The 21,444-nt window shown below is 48.7% G+C and overlaps 2 protein-coding genes across 2 annotated transcripts; one reads left to right on the forward strand and one right to left on the reverse strand.

The window, feature by feature from the left end:
- Nucleotides 1-718: 718 nt before the first annotated feature.
- On the reverse strand, nt 719-8,548 carry NUP62CL (nucleoporin 62 C-terminal like). The gene is made up of 12 exons (XM_039717588.1): nt 8,177-8,548; nt 6,365-6,750; nt 5,846-5,956; nt 5,318-5,449; nt 5,064-5,168; nt 4,505-4,613; nt 4,210-4,354; nt 3,719-3,768; nt 3,462-3,596; nt 2,681-2,792; nt 2,088-2,154; nt 719-941 (listed from the first exon to the last, which is right to left on the reverse strand). The coding sequence occupies exons 1-12, from the start codon at nt 8,524-8,526 to the stop codon at nt 850-852; spliced, it is 1,794 nt and encodes a 597-aa protein (XP_039573522.1). The 5' UTR covers nt 8,527-8,548; the 3' UTR covers nt 719-849.
- Nucleotides 8,408-17,527, forward strand: DNAAF6 (dynein axonemal assembly factor 6). Its single transcript, XM_039717589.1, has 7 exons — nt 8,408-8,456; nt 8,745-8,858; nt 11,290-11,353; nt 12,426-12,531; nt 14,358-14,454; nt 15,243-15,328; nt 16,840-17,527. Exons 2-7 carry the CDS (start codon nt 8,757-8,759, stop codon nt 16,973-16,975), a joined length of 591 nt encoding a protein of 196 aa, XP_039573523.1. The 5' UTR covers nt 8,408-8,456; nt 8,745-8,756; the 3' UTR covers nt 16,976-17,527.
- Nucleotides 17,528-21,444: the final 3,917 nt, after the last annotated feature.

A 21,444-nucleotide genomic window follows, 5' to 3' on the forward strand; every position in this document is an offset into this window, starting at 1 on the left:
GAGATGAGAATAGGGGTTATAGTCAGTTCATCACTTCTGGTTTGGGGTCCCTCCCAATGGGAGACTGTGAAGTTCTCTGATGTGAGTCTATCCCACAAGCAACAGCCCTGCTCAAACTGTTGCAGGGTGGGTTACCCTGCCACAGAGTCCTTCCAGGACAGGCTGCTCCAGGCTGGGCGCCGGGCAGCTCAGCCACGGGCTCACAGCCTCCTCCCAGGCATGCCCCTGCTCTGCCCTGGGGCACGCCGTGGGCTGCAGGGGCACAGCTGCTTCACCACGCTCCTCACCACAGGCTGCAGAGCAATCTCAGCCCTGGGGCCTGGAGCACCTCTTCCCTTCCCTCCTTATCCATTGACCTTGGTGCCTGCAGAGTTGTTCCCCTCTTCCGCTCTTTTCTGGCCACAATTACAACTGAGCCACAAATTTGTTTTTCTTTCTTTTAAAATCTCTTGCACAGAGGCATTACCACCCTATCTAACTGGCCCAGCCCTGGCCAGCAACTCATCCACGTTTTGGAGCCACCAGGGACATGGTGGAAGCTTCTGTCAGCCTCTCACAGGAGCTACCCCTGCAGCCTCCTCCCAAAACCACACAGAGCCCTCCAAGGCAGCACTGCTGTTACCTCACCAGCCTGCAGGCACAGCTGAATCACAAAGAGCACACACTTCATCCAGTTTCTGATGGGAGCAGGTGAAATCCAGTCCAACACCACCAAGACTGGCTTTGAACAAACAACATATTTTATTGTAAAAAAGGAAAAAAAGCCAGGTCGTCATTTCAGTCCTCAGCTCCCAAACACCTCTGTTTTCTGTGGAGGTTTTATGCCCATCCTTTGAACTTGGGAGGGTTTCAGTCAAAGGTGATCCGAAAGCTGCGCTCCTGCTCCTTGCGGCGACTCTCACAAACCTTGGTCACCTCTTCCACCTTCCTCTGCAGCACAGCTGTGGCAGAAACAAGGGAATAATGGCACAGTCACCCCAGAACACAACCCTGCACAGTGTTGCCTGCACAATGAAAAATATTTTCTTGTTGACAGTCACTCAGGTTTGACAGTGGACAAAGCAGGAGAAAAGCAGAACCCAAAGCACTGCCGACAAGAAAACTTCATTATTGAATGGCAGAGGAAAAAATGGGTCTCCTTTCTAGGAAAACTTAAAGGAAACAGCTATTTTCACACATATTCTGTAAAGAATTCAGATGGCACAGGAGCTGTACCAGATTTCCTAAAAAAGGCACGTTTGGAATGTGGAGCTTAGCAGCAGTGTTCTGAAAGAAAACACCTAATCAGACCCCGACCTAAGCCAGTAATTCTGTGTGAACACGGAGAACAACAGGCCTCCTCTCACACAAGCAGTTCCACCAGGTGTGAGCATTTCTCAGCACGGTAGCCAGGCAGTGCACTCGGGCTGCTGAGAGCAGAGCTGCTTTATTCTGCCGTGCCCCCGTGTGGCTGCACCTGTTAAAATCCAAACGCACAGAATGCCAGAATCCCTCGCCAGGAGGCACTCTCCCAGGGAGAAAAGTTCCTTTGCTCTGCCTTTAGGAAGACTCCACTGTCAAATGTTCACTCCTGAGTGCATCTCTCTGTGCACTGGATCTCAGGCTGTTGAGGCTGTGATATTCTCACATTATTCCTCCAGTTATCCCACATGCAGATCAAGGCAGGCTGCTCTATCTTACCTGGATGTGGCTTCCTGTTTTCAGACTGGGAGGATGATAACACTCAACACACACACTCCCCCCTCACCAACTTTCCTGCGCCACAGGCAAACCCCACACTCTTTTAGAAGTTGAACTATTTAACATTAGTTTGACAGAATGAATAAGGTATTCAAGTTCTCTGTTTTGCAATGAGGCATTTCAAGGAGGGATTTTTGGGTAAAAGATACCAGTTGCCAGGACTAACTTCTCAGCAGAGGCCTCTGATCAGGCACAGCAGGAGAATTCAAGCCCAGAAGGGACAGTGCCACTGAAGGTGAGCAGGAAGACTCCTCAGGCATCTTCAGGAATTCAGGGATGAATAAACACACACACACACGCTCCTGCTTCCCATTCACAGTCCCAAAAGGCTGCAGGACAAAGCTCACCTGAATTCTGGTCAATCCACTGCAGGGAATCCATGTGTGCATTCAGAATTTTACAGATCTGCTGAAGCTGAGCAGAGAGAGAAGGTGCAAGTCAGTTGTGAGACTGCAGAAACAGCAAGAGTCAAAGGCAAGTTTCTCCTTGCCCAGCTTCCTTAAGAAAGAGCCACATAGTCGGGAAAGTGTGTGCAATAATGCTGTTACTTTGCTTCTCCAAACCAGCAAGAAAACTGCACAGTTTAGATGATATGCCTGTGGCTTTGGCTCATTTTAATTTAGACCAAGGAACCAGCAGAACATTCATCACCTAAGGCTTAAGTGGCAAAATTGAAAATGAATGTGGAAAAACTCAGTCTACAGTACTGAAGGGAAATTTTTACTGAAGAAAAGGCTTCTCAGTAAAGGCATAAGGAGCATCAAAATCAATTTAATAGATACCAGAAGGAGCTGGTTATTCAGATCTTGTTTTATGAGGATATAAAAACAGAATAAAGAAAAAGTATGAGCAGAGTATCCACATGGGGACAAATGAAGAGTTACAGCTATTTCAATATTCTTTGCCTCTTCAGCAATATAAAATAAAAGCTTGCACTTACTGGATCACTTGTGTCTGCTGGGCCTCCTGATGTGTTCAAGTGATCAATGATGTCCTTCAGATCTTGTGCCATGCGCTTCAGCTGAGCATCAATGTTTTCAGCCAGTTTGTAGCTGCAGAGCACACAGGAACCAAGATCAGAGTGGTTAAAGAAAACTCTGAAGACCTGCTTGCAGTCACAGCAACTGTGGGCAATCAGAAGGAGCTTCCACATCTGCAGCCAAGAGCAGCAGAGACCTGGGAAGAGCACCCAGAGAGGCTCCAAACCCACACGAAGGGACTCCCAACCCCTGTCTCCCTTGATCTACAGACAAGCAGGAGAGTGGAGGACTGCCTGCAAGGATTTGTGAGAACTGAAGGAAGGAGCAAGCCTGGATTCAGGATTCCTTACCTCTTCAACCAGACAAACACTGCCTTTAATTACCCTGCCACGATGCATCACTAAAGCCTGACGAGGGGGCTTGTGCCACACACAGTTCCCTGCTCTCACCACTACTGGCACTGAAAAACCATTAACTTTCCAAGATTATCTCAAAATTAGTAACCTCTTCCCAGACAGCTGATTACCCCAATATCCAAAGAGCTTTTCATGCTGATTCAAGGGTTTCCATTCACTGTTCTAAAGAGTAAAATCTAAGTTGCCAAGCACAAAACAGGATTAAATATCTGACAGCAGCCCTGATAGTTCAGTCCTGTCTCCCACCCCAGCCCATGTCCTGCTGACTGCTGAGCACAGGCCCGTGCCCATGCCCATGCCCATGCCCAGCAGGTTTGTGCCTCACGTCCTCTCCCGTTCCTCATCCGCGTGCTGCAGGTAGATGGTCCCGCTCTGCTCCTTCACTGACTCCTCCAGAGGGGTCAGCAAGTCCTCCAGCTCCTTCTGCTGGGACAGAATGAAGTCCAGCTCCTGATCCAGTCTGCAGAGACAAAGTGCCAACGGCTTCCCTTTCATGTTGCAGACACGGCAGAGCTGTCCCACAAGCAGGCAGGACAATGCAGAGAAGAAAGAAAATCATTTCAAGGGCTCATGGTCTCCTACCTCTTCTGGTCAACCTTCACCTTCTCTACTTCTCTGTGTAGGGAAGTAATCTGGAAACAGAAGACATTGCATTACACCTTGAAAACCAAGAAGTCAGCTGTCCAAAGAAGAGAGGTGGGAGGGAGAAGGCAGCACAGGGCAAGTTCTGCTGGAAACAAGAGATGGCCACAAAGATTTACAGACCCCAGATGGAATAAGGGAGGAATGATCCTCCCTTATTCCTTACTGCTATTCCATCCCAATGATGGAATAAGCATGGAATGATCTCCCCTAGGAGAACTTGGCATCACAGAGCCAAGGCACAGAACAGACTGCCAGCCCCAAGGCCTAAAGGCCAGAACAGACACACAGAGACTGTGAAAGCACCCAGGGGAGCTCACAGCCATTTCTCTCACAAGCACCAAGTCCCGTGTTACAGGTGCCTGCTGCAGCTGCAGCAGAGCCCTTGAAGGAGCCAAGCAAGCAGAGGGAGGTTCCAGTGGGCCCCTCACCTTCTCTCCGTTCTCGATCAGCATGCGGTCCCAGGCATTGACCTGGGTGGCCTGGTGCAGGAAGTGCTTCTCTTGGTCCTCCAGCTCCAGGCTCCACTTGTTGATCAGACTCTCCAGCTGGGCATAAGTCATCACTGGGGGGGCACTGAGAGGAGTGAGGGGCAGCACAGGACACCAGGTCAGGACAGACAAACAGCACAACACTCACTGATTTCCCCTTCCACCCCCAGAGCCAGCCTGAGCACTGCAGCTGCTCCTGGCCAGGCAGGAAAGGGTCAAGGGGAACAAAACCCACCTGGGTGTGGTGGTTGTGGTTGTGGCAGCTGTGGAGGTCACAGCCCCAATGGCACCAGTGGTAGTCAGGGGCTTCAGATTCAAAGGAAAGCCAGAAGCAGCAGTAGTCCCTGCAGGAAGAGCTTCCAGTCAAGCAGCACAAGGGGACACAGCTGGGAGCTCTCAAACAGAGCAGCCCCAGGGGACACTGCCCATGGCTGCAGGAGCTGCACTGGATCCCTCTGAAGGGAACAGCAGCAGAGCCTACATCAGTCAAGGAGGGATACAAACATCCCCAGCCCACACCCCTGTGAACAGCCCCATGTTTTACTGCTGGAACCAACAACTGCCAGCACACCCAGCTCCTCCCTGCACCTCTGCAGGGGATCAGAGAACTCCTGTGTTTCCACAAGGAGATGGAAAAGGGTCAGAGAAAGACAGACTGTGCAGGTTTCAGTTACTTTGAGGGCATTACAAGTCACAGCTGCTGTGCTGCTGCTCTAACATGGCCCTTTCCACCTTGACAGAGCACTGAGTTCAGTCTCCCTTCTCTTCAGTGACCTTCAGCATCCTGTCCCTACCTGTGGCAGTGCTTGTTGTGGCAGCTGTGGTTCCAGGAACCTTTAATCCAAAGCCAAGTGTCCCCAGAGTGGCTGTCCCCGTGGAACCAGTGGAGGTGGCCCCCACTGTGAAGAGAAGGCAGCATGAACAGGTTGCAGGGGCCATGGAATGCAGGGCCCTTGGGAAAGCTGTGCCCAGCCTGCTCCCCTCCCCTGCAGCAGCAGCCTGGCTGCCCCTTCCCTGCCCAGGGACAAACCTGCCTGCAGAGACTCACGTGAGAGGCCCGTGGTGCTGGAGGAGGCTGGGGCTGAAGAAGTTGCCACAGATGCAAACAAGGAGGGCCCCGTGGAGCCCAGCACTGAGGTGCTGCTGGTGGTGGAGGCCGTGGTGGCAGCTGTGGATGTGACTGCAGGGACAAACAGCTCCAGGTGGACAAGCAGAGCACACTGAGCTCCCACCCCCTGCACAACAGCCCTGCTGGCAGGGTGACACCAGCAGCCCAGCCACACCTGGATCACTGAGCCCCTTGAATATTGTGCCTCCCTTCCCCTGTGCTCCCCAAACAAGCAGAGAACAGAATCTCCATGTGGGACACAGTCAGAGCCACAGCACACACTGTGCAATGGCTCTAGGAGCTGTCACACATCCCCACTGCCAGGGCAAAGCCACAGCAACAAACACTTGTGGCCCCTTCCCACACCCCAGTAGAAGGTATTTGTCTACTTCCATCAGACAGCTATTGCCAGGAGGACAGCAGGTTCCCCAAAACCTTGAGGAATTGTGTTCTAGAAGAGCTTCCTACCTCCCAGCTTGGCTCCAAAGGACAGGGTGGGTGCCTGGCTGGTGCTTGTGGTCAGTGTTGCTGTGCTTGTACTGGTGGCTGCTGTTGAAGGCTGTGTCCCAAAGGTCAGACCTGGAACCAGGAGCAAAAGGAAAAGATGGATTTCCTTCCTACAGGCTAAAGAGCAATTGGTGCCCAGCACTGCAGCCCCTGGCCAGGCCTGACAGAAACACCTCAGGCTCCAGCCCCTCGCTCCACTCTGCCCCAGCACAAGCCAGGGGCTGCAGAGCCTCACCCCCACTGCACCCTCAGATGTGCCCATGCCAAAGGCCCAGGCTCCAGCTTCCCCCTGAGGCTGTGTCACAGCACATGGCACAGCTGAGACAGCCACAATACACAGAGCACCACCAGACAATGTCTGAAGGGTTCAACCCACACACAGTAACACCAAACCACTAGAGAAGGCTGCGCCCACCCCAGCCCCCACAGCGTGTGCCCGTGTCCCAGAGTGACACCCCAGAGCCCCGGGCTGCTCCCCACCTGTGGGCTGCCCCCCGAGGCTGAAGGGCGCTGCTGCCGGGCTGGCAGCTGCCGGGGTGGCCGTGCTGGTGGTGGCAGCAGCCGCGGGGGCCGTGCCAAAGCCCAGCCCTGCGGCCGTGGCCGGCGCGGCCGCGCTGCCGAGGCTGAAGCCGCCCGTGCCCGCCGGAGCCGCGCTGCCGCTGGAGAAGGTGAAGCCTCCTGTCGTCCCAGAGGGAGCCGTGCTGCTGCTGCCGCTGCCAGCAGAGCCAAAGGCAAAGCCAGACGGGGCTGCTGCCTGGCTCGAGGGCGTGCTGCTGGCCACGGGGGTGCCGAAAGAAAAGCCCCCCGTGATTCCAGGAGCTGGAGTGGCAGTGCTGGCCCCAAAGGTCACTTTGGGTGTGTTCGCCCTAGGGAGGAAAAGAAAAGGAAAGGAAAAAAGCCATTCTGCTTGAGACACACATCCACCCCATACACAGCTGGCTTTCTCCCTGGCCATTGCTGCAAAAAAGCCATTCTGCATGAGACACACATCCACCCCATACACAGCTGGCTTTCTCCCTGCCCATTGCTGACAGCAGAACCCTCCTTCCAGAGAGATGCACTCTGGCCAGGCTCGTGTCCCAGTTCTGACAGCAGCCTCCATCCAGCTGCTGTCTCCTGCCCCCCCCAGGGCTCTTCCTACTGCCCGTCCCTTCATCAGCTGCACCCAGCCGGTACCTCAGGGCATTTCAGGGCAGCACACGTGCAGCTGCTCCTGCTCTCAGCTCACCCTTTCCACTCACACAAGGCTGTTTTTTCCTGCTCGTCCCCATCGGAGCTCCCTTCCCACAGCTCCCATCTGCCAAGCTTTGTCAGCAGCAGCTCTGCAGAGCCGCTCCAGCGCTCGCAGCCTTTGCTGAACGGCAAATCCCTCCCAAACCGCCGGGAAAACATTCGGAGCACTCCAGACCGGGGTGAGAACGAAGGAGACGCTCGATACCCGGCAGCAGAACCGCGGCATTTCTGTGTGCTCGCGTCCCCAGCCCCGCTCCAGCCGGACAGGCGGAACATCTCCTCGGCACAGCGTGAGCGCTGCCCGTGCCAGCAGCGGCCGGGGCAGTGCCGGGGCTCGCTGCGAGAGCTTTCCCCGCAGAGCCCGGCCCGGCGCCCTCAGCACCCCGCTCCCTCTGTCCCTCTGTCCGTCCATCCCTCTGTCTGTCCGTCCCCGTCCGGCCCGGCTCTCACCCCAGCGGGAAGGCGGCGGCTGCCGTGGCGGCGGGGCCCGCGCCGGCCGAGCCGAAGCTGAAGCCCGAGGGCTGCGCGGCCGTGCCCGGCCTGTTGAAGGAGAAGAGCCCGGCGGGCTGGCTGCCGCCCGCCGCGGGCGCCGCGCCGCCGAAGCTGAAGCCGGCGGAGGCGGGCGCGGAGAAGGAGAAGCCGGCGGGGGCCGTGGTGGCGGCGGGGGCGCAGCGGGACAGTGGACAGCGGGACAGACGGACAGCGGGACAGCGGGACAGGGGTCAGGGGACAGCGGGACAGGGGACAGCGGGACAGGGGACAGCGGGACAGTGGACACCGGGACAGGGGACAGCGGGACAGTGGGACAGACGTGCAGGGGACAGCGGGACAGGGGACAGCGGGACAGCGGGACAGTGGACAGCGGGACAGACGGACAGCGGGACAGCGGGACAGGGGTCAGGGGACAGCGGGACAGGGGACAGCGGGACAGTGGACACCGGGACAGGGGACAGCGGGACAGCGGGACACCGGGACAGGGGACAGCGGGACAGGGGACAGCGGGCTGGGACAGGGGACACCGGGGCGGAGGCCCGGCGTCCCGTCCGGCCCGGCTCTCACCCCAGCGGGAAGGCGGCGGCTGCCGTGGCGGCGGGGCCCGCGCCGGCCGAGCCGAAGCTGAAGCCCGAGGGCTGCGCGGCCGTGCCCGGCCTGTTGAAGGAGAAGAGCCCGGCGGGCTGGCTGCCGCCCGCCGCGGGCGCCGCGCCGCCGAAGCTGAAGCCGGCGGAGGCGGAGGCGGGCGCGGAGAAGGAGAAGCCGGCGGGGGCCGTCACCGGGGCGGAGGCGCGGCGTTGGAGCCGCCCGCCAGCGGGGACGCGGTGACGAGCATTTGTCACTGCGGGTTTGTCGCCAGAGGGTGGTCGGGCACAGAGCGGGGTCCCAGGGTGGCAGCCCCGGGCTGTAAGGAGCATTGCACAGCGCTCCCGGCACAGGCTGGCTCGGGCTGTCCTGCCCGGAGCTGGCTCCCAGCAGCGCATCCCCTGTGCTCCATTTGACATGCTGTGTCCTCACGCACACAGGAGCTGGGCTAAGCTCTTCCCTCCCAGACACGCAGCAGGGGAGCCGTGCTTTGCAGGCTGTTCGGCACGGCTGGTTCCTGCTTCATCTGCCTGCTGTTCTTCCTGCACAGGTGAGCAGGGGAATGGATCTGGACAGCGCGTTCTCGGGCTCTTCTCTGCACAGCCTCGCCAAGCTGCTGCGTGACGCTCCAGGAGAGGAGGAGGAGGATGGTGATGATGATGTGGTGAGCCTTTCACGGGAGCTGCTGCTTCCTTCACACATTGTACCATAGCCTCATGTTGTTCATCAAGGAGAAGCAAATCTCTTTTTCTCCACAGTGAGTAAAAGCAGAATGAAAACCTCAGAAGGCTTTGGTCTGGCTGAAACAGCTCGAGGATCATTTCAGAGTAACAAGTGTCACCCTGATTTTTCTAAGTTTTTCTAAGCCTTCTGATGTTTACATTCTTGTAGCAAACTTTCTCACACATCTTATGTAAATAACTTATTGTTTGTCAATCTTTTATGGAGGAGGAGAAATTTGATGTGCTGTTGGTTTGTCCAGTGTCATTGGAGAGGTGGCACTGTCACCCTCCAATCCACTGTCACTTTTGGGAATCCATAAATGTTAGAGTCAAAAATTAAAAGTGCCTTTTTCACCTTGAGAGAGCTGTGTGTCCACATCGTGTTATTTCATGTCCTACAGTGACAGACAAGCTCTTGAGAGTGACCAAGGTACCCCAGGAAAGCAGGGAGACATTGTGAGCACAACATATGAGGAAGATTTCCTTTTTCAGCCTGAAGGAAAAGAGAACATAGACTTGAAAGAGCTTTAGATACTTCAGATTTCCCCCTGCTTTTCCCTGAACTCTGCTGGAGATGAAGGCAGTTACAGCCAGATATGAGAGGAAAAATTTGCTGCTCAGCTTCTGAGCAAAGACCAAAACATCCAGAGGCAACTGAGTGTATTAATTGCTTGTGTCAGGCACTGAAGAACTGTAGAGATAATTGATCACTGAAGTGCAATAGGTACTTTGGTGGCTGTAAAATAGGGAAAGGTGAACGATCATTCTAAGGTGCACAATCTGGATGAATAATGAGAGAAATATCTGAATGTATTCTGCTGTATCAGTTCCTCTCAGGAGCATGAAAACCACAGCGTTTGGAGAACGTGCATTATTCCTGCAACATGCAACACCTGCTTTCATCCAGGCCCACCTGTGTGCTGGGAAGAAACATTCCCAGGAGCCCCAAAGGTGCCAGCAATGTAGAAGGCCTCTGTGAAGGCTCAAAACTCTGCCAAGTCGCTCAGGATTTTGAACAGATCATATCATGGCATGGATAACAACAACAACAACAACAACAACAACAAAAACAGCAACAACAAAAACCAACCAAAAAAACCAAAATGAAAACAAAACAAAACAAACAAAAAACCCCCCAACCAACAAAACCAAAAAAAAAAAAACAAAAAAACAACCAACTGACCAACCAAACAAACAAACAAAAAAACCCCCAACTAACAACAACAAAAAAAACAAAAAAACAACCAACTGACCAACCAAACAAACAAACAAAAAAACCCCCAACTAACAACAACAAAAAAAACAAAAAAACAACCAACTGACCAACCAAACAAACAAACAAAAAAACCCCCAACTAACAACAACAAAAAAAACAAAAAAACAACCAACTGACCAACCAAACAAACCAACAAAAAAAAACCCCAAACAAATAAACAAAAAACATATTTAAAACCAGAACAAAACAAAACCCCAAAAAACCCCAAAAACCATATAACAAAAATGGCAAATGCCTGAGTGCTCCTCCAAACCATTCCTCAGCAAAGAGCTGACCAGCCCCCGTGGTGGCAATGCAGGTAATATTTGGGATAAGGGGGTACATATCCCTTGAAATTTTCTTTCAGTGGGTTATAGATGTGGTCCTTCACACCCCTACTATCCTCCAGCTGTTTAATGCCTGCCTTTTAAACCCAGCATTATTGCTGTACATCTCTGCAGTAAACATCCTGATTTTTAAAAGAATTTGTTTACATCTTATTAATAAAATGAATGACACTTCAGAGACAGAAATGGAAAGTTGCCACAAGAGATGTCAATTAAGTCTGAGTCAATCTGGGTAAATTGAAATCTTTATTTTGATTTAATTTAATGCTCTGTGCATATGAGGCACTTTTATTGAACCAAAGAATCTTCATATCTAGAGAAATGCCTCACATTGGCCTATTAGCACTAAATTGATTCATAATTAGAGGAAAATGTTGTTGCCTCATGATCTCTACAGTAAAAAGGAATCCAAGTGCTGTGATGGGGCTTTCATGTAGCACCCTTGGTTTCCTGTAATATTTTCATGGCAGGCAAAGCATGGAAATTTTGCCAAAATGCCATGGAAACCAAAACTCACAGAGCACATCTGTCTGTGTGGCTGGGCTTCTGTGAGTCCTGCCTAAACCCAGTGTGTCAAGGTCACTTTCTGCTGTGTGAGAGTGAAGAAAAGAGAATTTTCAGTGGTTCCCTCATGAAAGTGTGGGATAATGTTTTCCAGTTCTATCAGGGATTGTTTGACCTTAGATGATGTGTTGCATTTTCTGGCATCATGGTTGTAACCGAGCTTGGCTCTACAAAAATGGATTTAAGTCCTCTTGTCCTTCTTTGCAGCCACGCTGTTCTGTTGGTGCCATGACTCCTGGGAGTGTGGGACCAGCCAAGAAAGACACCACCAGTAAGGAGGAGTATTTCTGTGTTCTGGCATTCAGTCTCACCTCAGCAGACTCTAACAGCCCTAGTAAGATACCCCTGCAATAAAAGAGGGGCCACTGAGGTTTGAGATGGGCACAGCGTGACATTTCTTACAATTACACTGTGAAATGATCCCTTTCCTGAAAGCTTAACTCTAAAACATGCAAAGAGGAGCAGGAAGGGTGGTGGCTCCAGTGGAGATGGTGACAGTCCAGAGCACAGCCTGCTCAGGGCTGCAGGGATCATAACTGAGCAGCAGAAGCTCCAGATAAACACTCAGGAAAGACAGGAAGGCAGTTTTGGTAGAGACCTGGCAAAGTTAGTGTTAAGTTTTTTTGGACTGAGGCTGTCACATTATTGAGCAGTTTCATTAACAGCCCTAAGAAAGGCCAACAAGGGCCGGGGGGAGTTTTGCAGGAAGGGAACTGTGGCAAATGTAACAGATTATTTTTGCTTTTATTGCTATCCAACAATAACCAGAGATTCTACTCTAAAAGCTTCAAGTTTCACATTTACCAGCTTACTAAAAGAATATTTTTCATGCAGGACAGACATAAACCATACTATTCATGTGTCTTCAGCACCTTGTCTGGACTGTGCCCAATAATTAATGACAAGAACTGGATTTCTCTGTGAGGAGGTGATCCTCATGTGAATGACTGCTCACTGAAAATCTCATGTCAGGGGGCTTGTGGGAGATTAGTGTTTCATCCCTCTACACTTTACTGATTTTGAAGTGCTAGATATTATATGCCAGAAAGGAGGATTTCCAGGAAATAAAGGTTGGGTAAAGAAGATTTAAGTGAAAGGAAAACATCCTCCCTCTGCAAATCCTCATTCATAAGAGAGTAAGGTGAAGAAGACTGTAATCATTACCTAGAATGCTTTTAATGCAAAGATTTTTCTAAAGCCTAGAAATACTTTTCTAGGCTTTAGAAATAGCTTTTTTTTTTCATTTTTTTTTTATTCTTGAAAACTATTCTAAGCTTTCAGCAAGCCTTGAGGAACAGAGACATTTCAAAATGTGTCAGTGAGATTTTTCTCCTCACTTACAGGTACTTCTCAAGCAAAATCTGAAAACAAGAAAACCATTTGGAATACAGAGGAGGTCCCAGAAGGATCTGAATTTGATGATACATGGGACCCTAGAGAAAAGCCAGAGTAAGAAAGCTGAGGCTGCCTGTGTGGGCTTTACATGGCATTAATGGAAATTAGAGTTAAACAGCATCTGCAGTCAGCTGAAAAGATTGTGTTATGCAAGAAGAAAGGAAAGTTATCAATGTTGCATCTAAAGCAATATGTGAGGAATGGTTTTAACCCCTCTCGAAATCTTCTGATCTCAGAACAGAAACTTAGTGTTGGTTTTTCCAACATAAGTTTATGTGCAGTGTCAGTTACTTGTATAAAGTGGGATTAGGAGGGGAAGTAGGTCAGAAAAACGATTTATTAACTTTAAAATATGCCATTTATGTGAAATACCTGCTTTTTTCCTGCTGCAACTGAGATGCATCCATTTTTCCATACTCATAAATTCATAAAGTACTCCAATGTATATTTGCATTTCAAAGATTTAAGCTCTTTAGAGACAAATAGTACTGCCGAAGAAAAGCTGTGTGCAGGCAATTTTGAGCTCTTAAATCTTGTCATTCAATCTTGGTCTGTCAAAGCACAACTTAAAACCAGAGCCTTTTCCCTTGCTCATAGAAAAAGAGTAGCAAAAATATTCTTGAAATTAGGCATGTGAGTTGGAGTTTGTAGAGGTCAGAAAGCCCTGAGGGTCAGTCCATAAAGCAGCTTTTGCATTTCCAGTCGTTGCTTCAATGCCATGTCCTGGAGTGTTAAATGCTGGAGCACATGAAGCTGCACATTTTCCTGCATGTAATTCCCAGAATCTCCACTTTTTCCTGCATATAAGTGAGGACATGAGGAGTCCAATTTCCCAGTTAAACACAGGACCTGAGACCCACCTAAAACAGGCACTCAGCCTTTCTGAAAATGAGATTAAACACAGGACCTGAGACCCACCTGAGCAGGCACTCAGCCTTTCTGAAAATGATTTGGAATTCATCCTCATGCACAGCTGTCCTTGAGATGGTCCCTGTCAGGTACAGAACACGCTGTCTCTGTATTGTGGGCACAAAGAAGCTTTTCTCGTGCTGTTCTTTGACCCTTCCCCTCTGCAGTGCTCCTCCAGCCTCAAGCACTTCTGACCCTTGTTGCACAGATGAAGAGAGAGAATATAAGTCTTTACAATGGTTCATCAAATGAAGCAAAGAAAATGTGCTAAAAGGAAAACAGATGGCTACAGAGGTGCATCCAGAGCTATTAGACACATTTGTCATTGACTTAGGAATTATTACGTATGCAGATGCACACTGGAGATGTGAAAGACTTTCTAAGAGCTTAGACAAGTGATCCACCCCAGTAATTTCGCTGAACTTGGTAGGAGTAGCATATGTTATAAATACAAATTCAGTTTTCCTTTCCTCATTCATTAATTACCAAGAGCAAGGGAATACGTGATTCTACATTTTGTAGATGTGAAGGAGAACAAAATATATGTTAGCTGAATGCAAAACTACAGTCTGGCTTAAGAGTGTTATGCTCAGGCTGCAAGAATATGCTGAAGGACAGAACAGAACACATGTAATTGTGGCATCCTCCTTTTCAAATCCATCCCCCAGGAGTTTGACTTGTTGATAAGCATGGTATCCACTTAGGAAGCATCTCCTGGTCCTGCCAAGGCTGCTTAGGGGAGCAGAGGCAGCATGGTGAGTGCCTTGGGGGGTGGAGTAAATGGTTTTAACCTGTCTTCCAGCTGTCCCAGCCATGGCTCTGAACAGAAACCCAGTGCAGATGGATTGGAGCCTTGAAGGGAGGCTGCAAAGGAGGAGAGACAGTGTGGGGAGGATCCACAGTCCTCTGGAACCACAGTCTCCTTCAGTCTCCTGCCCCAGTGTCATTAGGCCATGACTTCTCTTTGGCAGGTATGAGATTTCATTCAAGCAGCACGTGGGAACAGAGGATGTCTTCTTTGGGATGACTGGGAAAGACCCCTCCACTGCCTGCTGTGAAGACATAGTGGTGAGCTGAGCCTGGAGCTCTGGTCCCTTCTCTGCTCTTCCTCTGCCTTTTCCACCTTCCCATCTTCCTGAGGGGCAGAATGTAAACACCAGGTTCCACTGCTGCCTTTGACTTCCTGTAGCATTTTCTTGTGATTCTCCAAGCATTTTTAGATGACATTTACACTTGCTAACCTGAGGAACTTGTGTGTCTCCTCAAGGACCAAGTGTGCTCAAGGAAATCTGTGCATATGCCCCATAGGGGCAATAAAATGAAGGGAATAAAATGTAGCTGTAAGGTGAAGTTTCATCTTGGACACAGTTCTGGAGAGGAGAGGGACTGAGAAGGAGATTTTTTTTCATCTTCCTGCATTTTTTACAAGGTGTGTGGGCTAGCAGAATGCTACAACGCTGACAGCCTTTAAAGTTCCAGCTATCAGATCCTGCCTCATCATTATATAATCAAAGACCTCCCTGGTTTCTGAGCTCCAGGACAGGTAGAACTGCTGTGTTATCTTTCTAGCAGAAGCAAACTGTCCCTGCAATGCACAAAGCCTGAGGCTTTTGCTGGGTGTTGAACACCTGTCAAGCACATTAGCAGCTCAGGAACTGGAAGAGAATAGGATATCAATACACATCACCACGCTATTGAAAGCAGTCATTATCACTGTCGTATTTGCTCTGATACAAATTACCTACTCAAAACGTTGCTCTTTGATACTAGCATTGAAATATTCATGAAAATGAGCTCTTTTATGGCTTTTAGGGCAACATATGTAATCACAGCTTTACCTCTGCCCATCATTTCAGATTAAAATCAAGCTGCCAGAGACAAAGTACTCAGACATCACATTAGACATCCAGGACAAGGTTCTTGACCTTCGAACTCCCAAAAAGTAAGTGTAGCACAACTGATAGAAGTACAGTTAATATCCTGTTTGAAATGGGGTTTAGCCAAGCTTTTAACTGCAGTCTGTGTGGAAAGCAAAGCTAAAGATTGTACTATTAATATTTGCTTGTGAAAAATAAATACAGAAAAAAACACCCATAGTCCATCCCTAGGTGTACAATCTGCTGGCTTTGACTCTGTGATACTGTCCAGTAAAAAGCTTTGGGACACATTTTGGCTACTTAAACAACAAGGTTTCAGGGGCTCAAAACACCTGGCAAAAAGCTGCCCAAGGTCTTGAAAGACTTAGTCCAGTATTCCTTAGCACTAATTTGTACAAATACATATGACTGAAGATGGTAAAAAAAAGTGCAGATAAATTTTCAGTAGCTGAAAGCCAAATTATAGACATATCCAAGCACAAATTCAGAGATGGAAATGTTACAAGGTTTTCAAAAGAGTTTTCCTTTGATTTTTTTAATAGGGCTATTTCAAGCCTACAAAGATAATCAACTGACTGGTACACTCTTGGATTTCTCAGTTTTCCTGCATCTCTCCCTCAGTGTGCAATTCCTCTGCCTGAGATTTCCAGATAATTCTCATGTCTGTTTTGCTCAAAGTCCTTCTTCACAAAGACTGTTTTTATAAGAAACCTTAATCCTCTCTGGGCTGACTTGCTGCACTGAATGGGGTGTGGGAAGATCTATATGAGAATAGCTTTCTGCAGATAAATTTGAGGTGCAGGCCATGGATTAAGGCCTAAATAAGTCCCCAGTAGACTAGCTATAGAAAAGCCTCTTTTCTCTGCCAAAACCAGGCAAAATCAGTTACCCTGTGCTTTGTTATAACTCAAGGATGCAACAGGAGTGGAAGAAGGTTTGGGAATGTTAGTTTTGAAACTGGAAAATTGGGAGGAATAATTGTTCAGCTAATGACTTGCTGAACCTATGGGCAGTAAGAGAAGTAGCTTAATGCAATGCTGCAGATGTAGGAAAACCTCAGCATCCTTTTGCTTTTGCAATTCTATATTTTTGGTGACTCAGATCTGCCATTATCTTCTCAGTACCCAGCTGTCTCTAGTCACAAGCCTAGCAAATAAAAAGTTCACCATAAATCTGATGGTTGCTTGGGTACAGCCTGAACCAGTGCTGCTTTCACAAATATAAGTGCAAGTCTTCTCAGTGTGAAGGAAACAATCAAGATGTCAAGTTCTACGTGCTGAAAAACTTTGTTCTCCCACAGATGGGTAGGAAGACTCCAAGCAACTGCTTCCAGCTCTGTAGCTCTGGGGCTGCTTCTAAGCCAAGCTGCTTTTAAGTGATGGAAATATTTCAATATTTCTATCAATATCCAGTCTTGCTGTGCATGAGGTGTTGCAGGAACCCCACAACCCATCACAATTAGGAGATCTATTGGAATAACTTTCCCTGGCTGAGGAATTGCAGGAGTGACTGGCAATGGCATCTCAGCTGCTCACCTGCTCTGAGACACTGACATTCCCTGTGTCCTCTTTTACAGGAAGCTGCTGCTGCACCTCCCCTACCCTGTGAACAGCAAGGAGGGTAGAGCTCGTTTTCTCTCTGAAGAGGAGATCTTGGAAGTCACCTTGAGAGTATCAAGGAAGTTGGATTTCATAAATTTTTCTGATGGGTAGAAAGATAGAGAAAGTTTGCAAAACGTAATGTTCTAGTTTCAAGTCTTTTGGAAACCCAGCTTGTTCTGAAACAGTAGATGGCTTCCCTTGAACAGTCCAGGGAAATGTCTCTGGAGAAATGAGTCAGGAGGAGCACAGCGCCCACAGGGTCTAACAGCTGATGCTGCCTGGCCCTCACACTGCTCTGGTTAACTTTCTGCTTGCTTCAGTCTGGTACAGACCCTGTGAATCAGAAAGTGGGAGATTTCAGTTCTGTAAGCCACAGAAAGCCTTTGTGTGGTCCTGGCTGAGAGGTAGCACAGACAATGTCTGGGGCTTTGGTACCATTTCAACAACTGCAAGTGCTGATGTCCTTGCTTGGTCTCCAGTGCTGGGACTGGGGCCAGTTCAGAATCTTCTCTTGCCCATTTCTTGGTAAGAAGATCATTCTTCAGGGATCCACGTCCACATCTGAGGCTTCTTTACACTGGCAGAACAAGTTAACCAGCTATAGTTGGACTGCTGAACATCTCAGCCCTTTTGAACAGTTTTTTGACAATTTATGGTTCAGTGTTGTCTAGTCATCTGCTGTCCCTCCACCTATTTTTCTGATCTTTCTTGATTAATAAAATAATAGGTTCTAAGGAACACTTCCAGTTATCTTTGAGTCTGCCTTCTCTATATTATGCTCTGAGAGACCTCATAAAAGTTGAGATAAGAGGAATTTTGCATAACAATGCTTTTCTCAAAGGGCTGAAATACTGCAAAATCTGTTCTTTGGCCTTCAGGTCCAATCTGGAGATACAGAGTTGGGTAACCAGGGTGTTTCTCTCAGTAGCTGCTGGGCAAATATATTAATTTAACATTGCTAGTCCTGCAGGAAGCAAAGGTACTTGCTCAATGATCAAAGTGGAGAGGACAAGCAGGCCCTGGCATGGTAATGGCACACTTAACCAAAAGCCTGTGAGTGCCTTCAGAGCAAAATGCCTTGAGTCCTGCATTCTTCTGGGGGTGGAAGTAGAGGAAAATAATTGACAGACAGCACCTATGCAGCCGAGTTTGTGGCAGGCTGTAATGAGAAGATGGATTCTCCATGATGGATTGCAGAAACTGACAGTGAGTGCAAAGTTGTAATCCCTGTATGTTTGTAATACACTGCATTATAACTCCAGGACAAATTAGGCTGATGTCTGGACATTTCAACCAGTTCCCTGAAAAGTGAACCATTGCTTGGGTCAGAATAATCCTAATCAACTTCTGCTTTAGCCTTAAAGCACTGGAAAGCAGATACTTCATTTGTGATTCATCACAAGCTATGAAATATGCTCATAACACTCAGGGGCTACTCCAATTGGTGTCTGCTTAAGCTTCCATAAATTAGATCTGAATGTCTCTTCTTCCAAAGCTGTGGTTGAGCAGGACAATGTAGATGTATGAGAAAAGGCTGACATCATTCCTCCTGACTCAGTTTTTCCCTCCTGTGCTTGCCAAACAAGCTGTTTCTTGGAAAAAGATTGTCTTTGTGGTCCCTAGACAATATGCTGCTTAATTTTTGCATTTCTTATACACATTACAAGAAAAGTGGAAGACTGACCAGTACTTATATGCATGTGAAGGTAACATTTGTCCAAATTAATTCAGAATATCCATGGCAGGGTACAAGTCTCCTGAGCCCTACTCCAGTGCTCTATCCACAATGTTATATTGCCTTTATAATTGGCAGTAGTAATTTACTAAGCCTTAAATCATCAAGTTCTGCTTAATTTAATGTCAGTGTTTGATACTGAAAACAGTGATGAGTCTGGCTCATTGTGCCTCTCTCCAGTGTTAGTTTCTTATGGAAATGAGCATATGCCACACTGGTATCCATATCATAATTGATCTCCAAATATTTTTTAACCTGAGGGCATTTTATCAGCATTCAGGAGACAAAAACCTGAGGTAAGTATGTTCTGTAAGAAATAGAAAAGGGAAATACAAATTTGTACTGCTTAAGAGGGAGGTTGTAATGTGATTTCTTTTACCTGCTGGCCACTCTCTCTGTGCATCCACCTCCTGTAGGTCATCCATGAGGAGCAGCTGGCAGGTTGGTGACACTGGGCAGGAAAAGGGTGATGTCCTGGCAGGGGGAGGCTGAAACCCAGAGTGAGGATAGAGGAAGAGAGGGGACAAGCTCATGAGCAACCAGGCTTTGTGTGTTCCACTCAGGGTGAGCTGTGTTGCCCTTTCCACTGGAGCAGGGACACTGCTCTGGGGATGGGCACTTTGCTGGGCTGGATCCACAGCCTGAGAGCACCATCCTCACCTGGAGAGCTTCTCACATTCTCACTTTCTTCCTGTCAAGGGCACAGAGGCTGTCCTAGGCAAATTTTGAGGTTTGGGGTTTGGATTTTTCCAGATATCCTCCCAAAACAGCTACCAGGTCGTCAGAACTCCCAGAAATCTGGAGGCTACAAGGGTTGACTTTTTTGCTCAGGTTTGAGGGGAGCTTTGCTCTGCTGAAGTAGCACTGGCAGAAATCCTCCAGGAGGGGAACCCCCTTGGCCTCTGAACACCAGCACTGATGCCGAAGTGCCACTCCAACACCTGCAAGCATCTTAATTAATCAAAATTATGAGCCCAGCTAAACAACCCAGCCATTAAGCCCCAGCCATTAAACATCATCAAGCTTTATTTGGTTCCCATAAGAAGCAGCTTGATTAAATGCATTGCAGTTAAGTGGAGGGTAGTGCAGATGTGGAACTGAGATAGAGGCTTGTTTGCAGCAGCATCCCAATAAACTGCAGGTTCTCATCTCACCTTGTTCACACATTCTGTCCTCCAGTTGTGGTTGCAGAGCCACCATCCCCATTTTGACTTGTTCCTGCCTTCTCTCAGAGCAATGGTGGTGTGCTAAAATACATGGGCCAGTTCACTCTCTGAATTTCACCTCTCTTCATATTCCCCTTTGTCCACCTACTGCCCTGGGGCCAAGACACTGGCCTCCTTCTATAGCTGGCGGAAGAGAAAACCCAGATGAGTTGCTCCATATAAACACCTGAGACAGTGCAAGAACTTAAATTTCGATTTTTCCCTTAAAGCTGCAGTCTCTCACTCTCATCTTCCCCCAGGTCTGCTGTTGATGTCATCATATACCTTTCTGTTTGTCTTAAAAGACTACTTCATTTTTCTGCTGTTCAGTTTAAAGTTTGTACCCAAACTTTGTGTATTTCTTGCACTGTGTGAAGCACTGCTTTATCAGTATATCCTTCCCTCCAGACAAAGTTTATCTGAAATGACTAAGCTGTACCTACGTGCACAGACAGATCTGTCTCCCTCACGCTGGAGCAGCTCCTTTTCAACCTGCTGGTGTTGCTGTAGATTTTACCCTCTGCTCTGCAGCACCTGCAGCTTGGATTCCTCCTTGTTCCCTGGGATCCCCTTCAGGAGCTGCTGCCACAGACAGTCATTGTCTGCCCGTGCTCCTGGCTCCAGGGAAGGTGCCTGGAATGTGCTGGAGGCTGGTTTGGTTTTTTCCTATGATCTTCACAAATAGGAGATGATTTTTCTCTTGGTGTCTGTCTTTGCTCTCTTGGTGTCTCTCTTCATTCTGTTTTGTCCTTCGGGCAAAATTCACTTTCAGATTGTGATGAATTCATCAGAGGATGGTGAACAACATCTCTGTTTTTCCCTTCCCATCATGATTGTTTGTTCTGTGCTCTTTTCGGGAGACTGATCTCTTCTCTCCTTTCCTAAGTGCTTTATCTCCCCTGATTGTTCTCACATTAGGACATTTCTCACCAGAGCCTCCTGACAGCTTGCAGTGGGCATATCTGACCCTTGTTGGATGTGGCTAATGTGGGTGAAGTGTGTGATTCATTTCCCCTCGCTCAGATCAGTGCTGGGTGAAGAGCTCTGTCCTCCCTTGCTGTGTGTCCTGCCTGTGTGGGTGGGAAGGGGACACAAGAGGAGCAGCACAGGCAGAACCTGGAGCGTGTTAAGGCACTCAGTGAAGGACCATGGCACAAAAGCAGCAGGTGCTGCAGCCTGTGAGGAGTGTTGACAGAACTGAGAGGCCTCTTGAGCCCTTGCTTCAAATGGAGCCAGTACCACACATCCCCAGTGGAATCTGGTTATAAAGAAATGAACCAATTCAGAAAAAGTCAGAATCATTCAGAATTTCAGCCTTCCCCAAGGCCTGAAAAGTTTCTCTCTGCTTCCTGATGTGTGTCCCCACATCCCAGGTGAATACTTAAAGGAGTTTTTGAAATCCACTCCAGGGCAACTGTGACACAGGCAGCAGAGGAATGCCTTTGGTTTCAGAGTACTTCTCTCAGTCCATGGGAATCTTTGATCATTTGGGGCTTTCTCATCTCAAGGCCTCCCTTTCATCTTTTTTCTCTGCCTCCACACACTCATTTCTGAAGAGAACATCATAGGAAGCTGCCAGAACGATAGCAGCTACTGTCCACCTACAGTCCTCAGAGACCATCTCTCTTTAATTGGGTGTC

Source organism: Passer montanus, unplaced genomic scaffold (genome assembly GCF_014805655.1).
Source record: "Passer montanus isolate IOZ18808 unplaced genomic scaffold, ASM1480565v1 scaffold38, whole genome shotgun sequence".
Classification (NCBI taxonomy): Eukaryota; Metazoa; Chordata; class Aves; order Passeriformes; family Passeridae; genus Passer; species Passer montanus.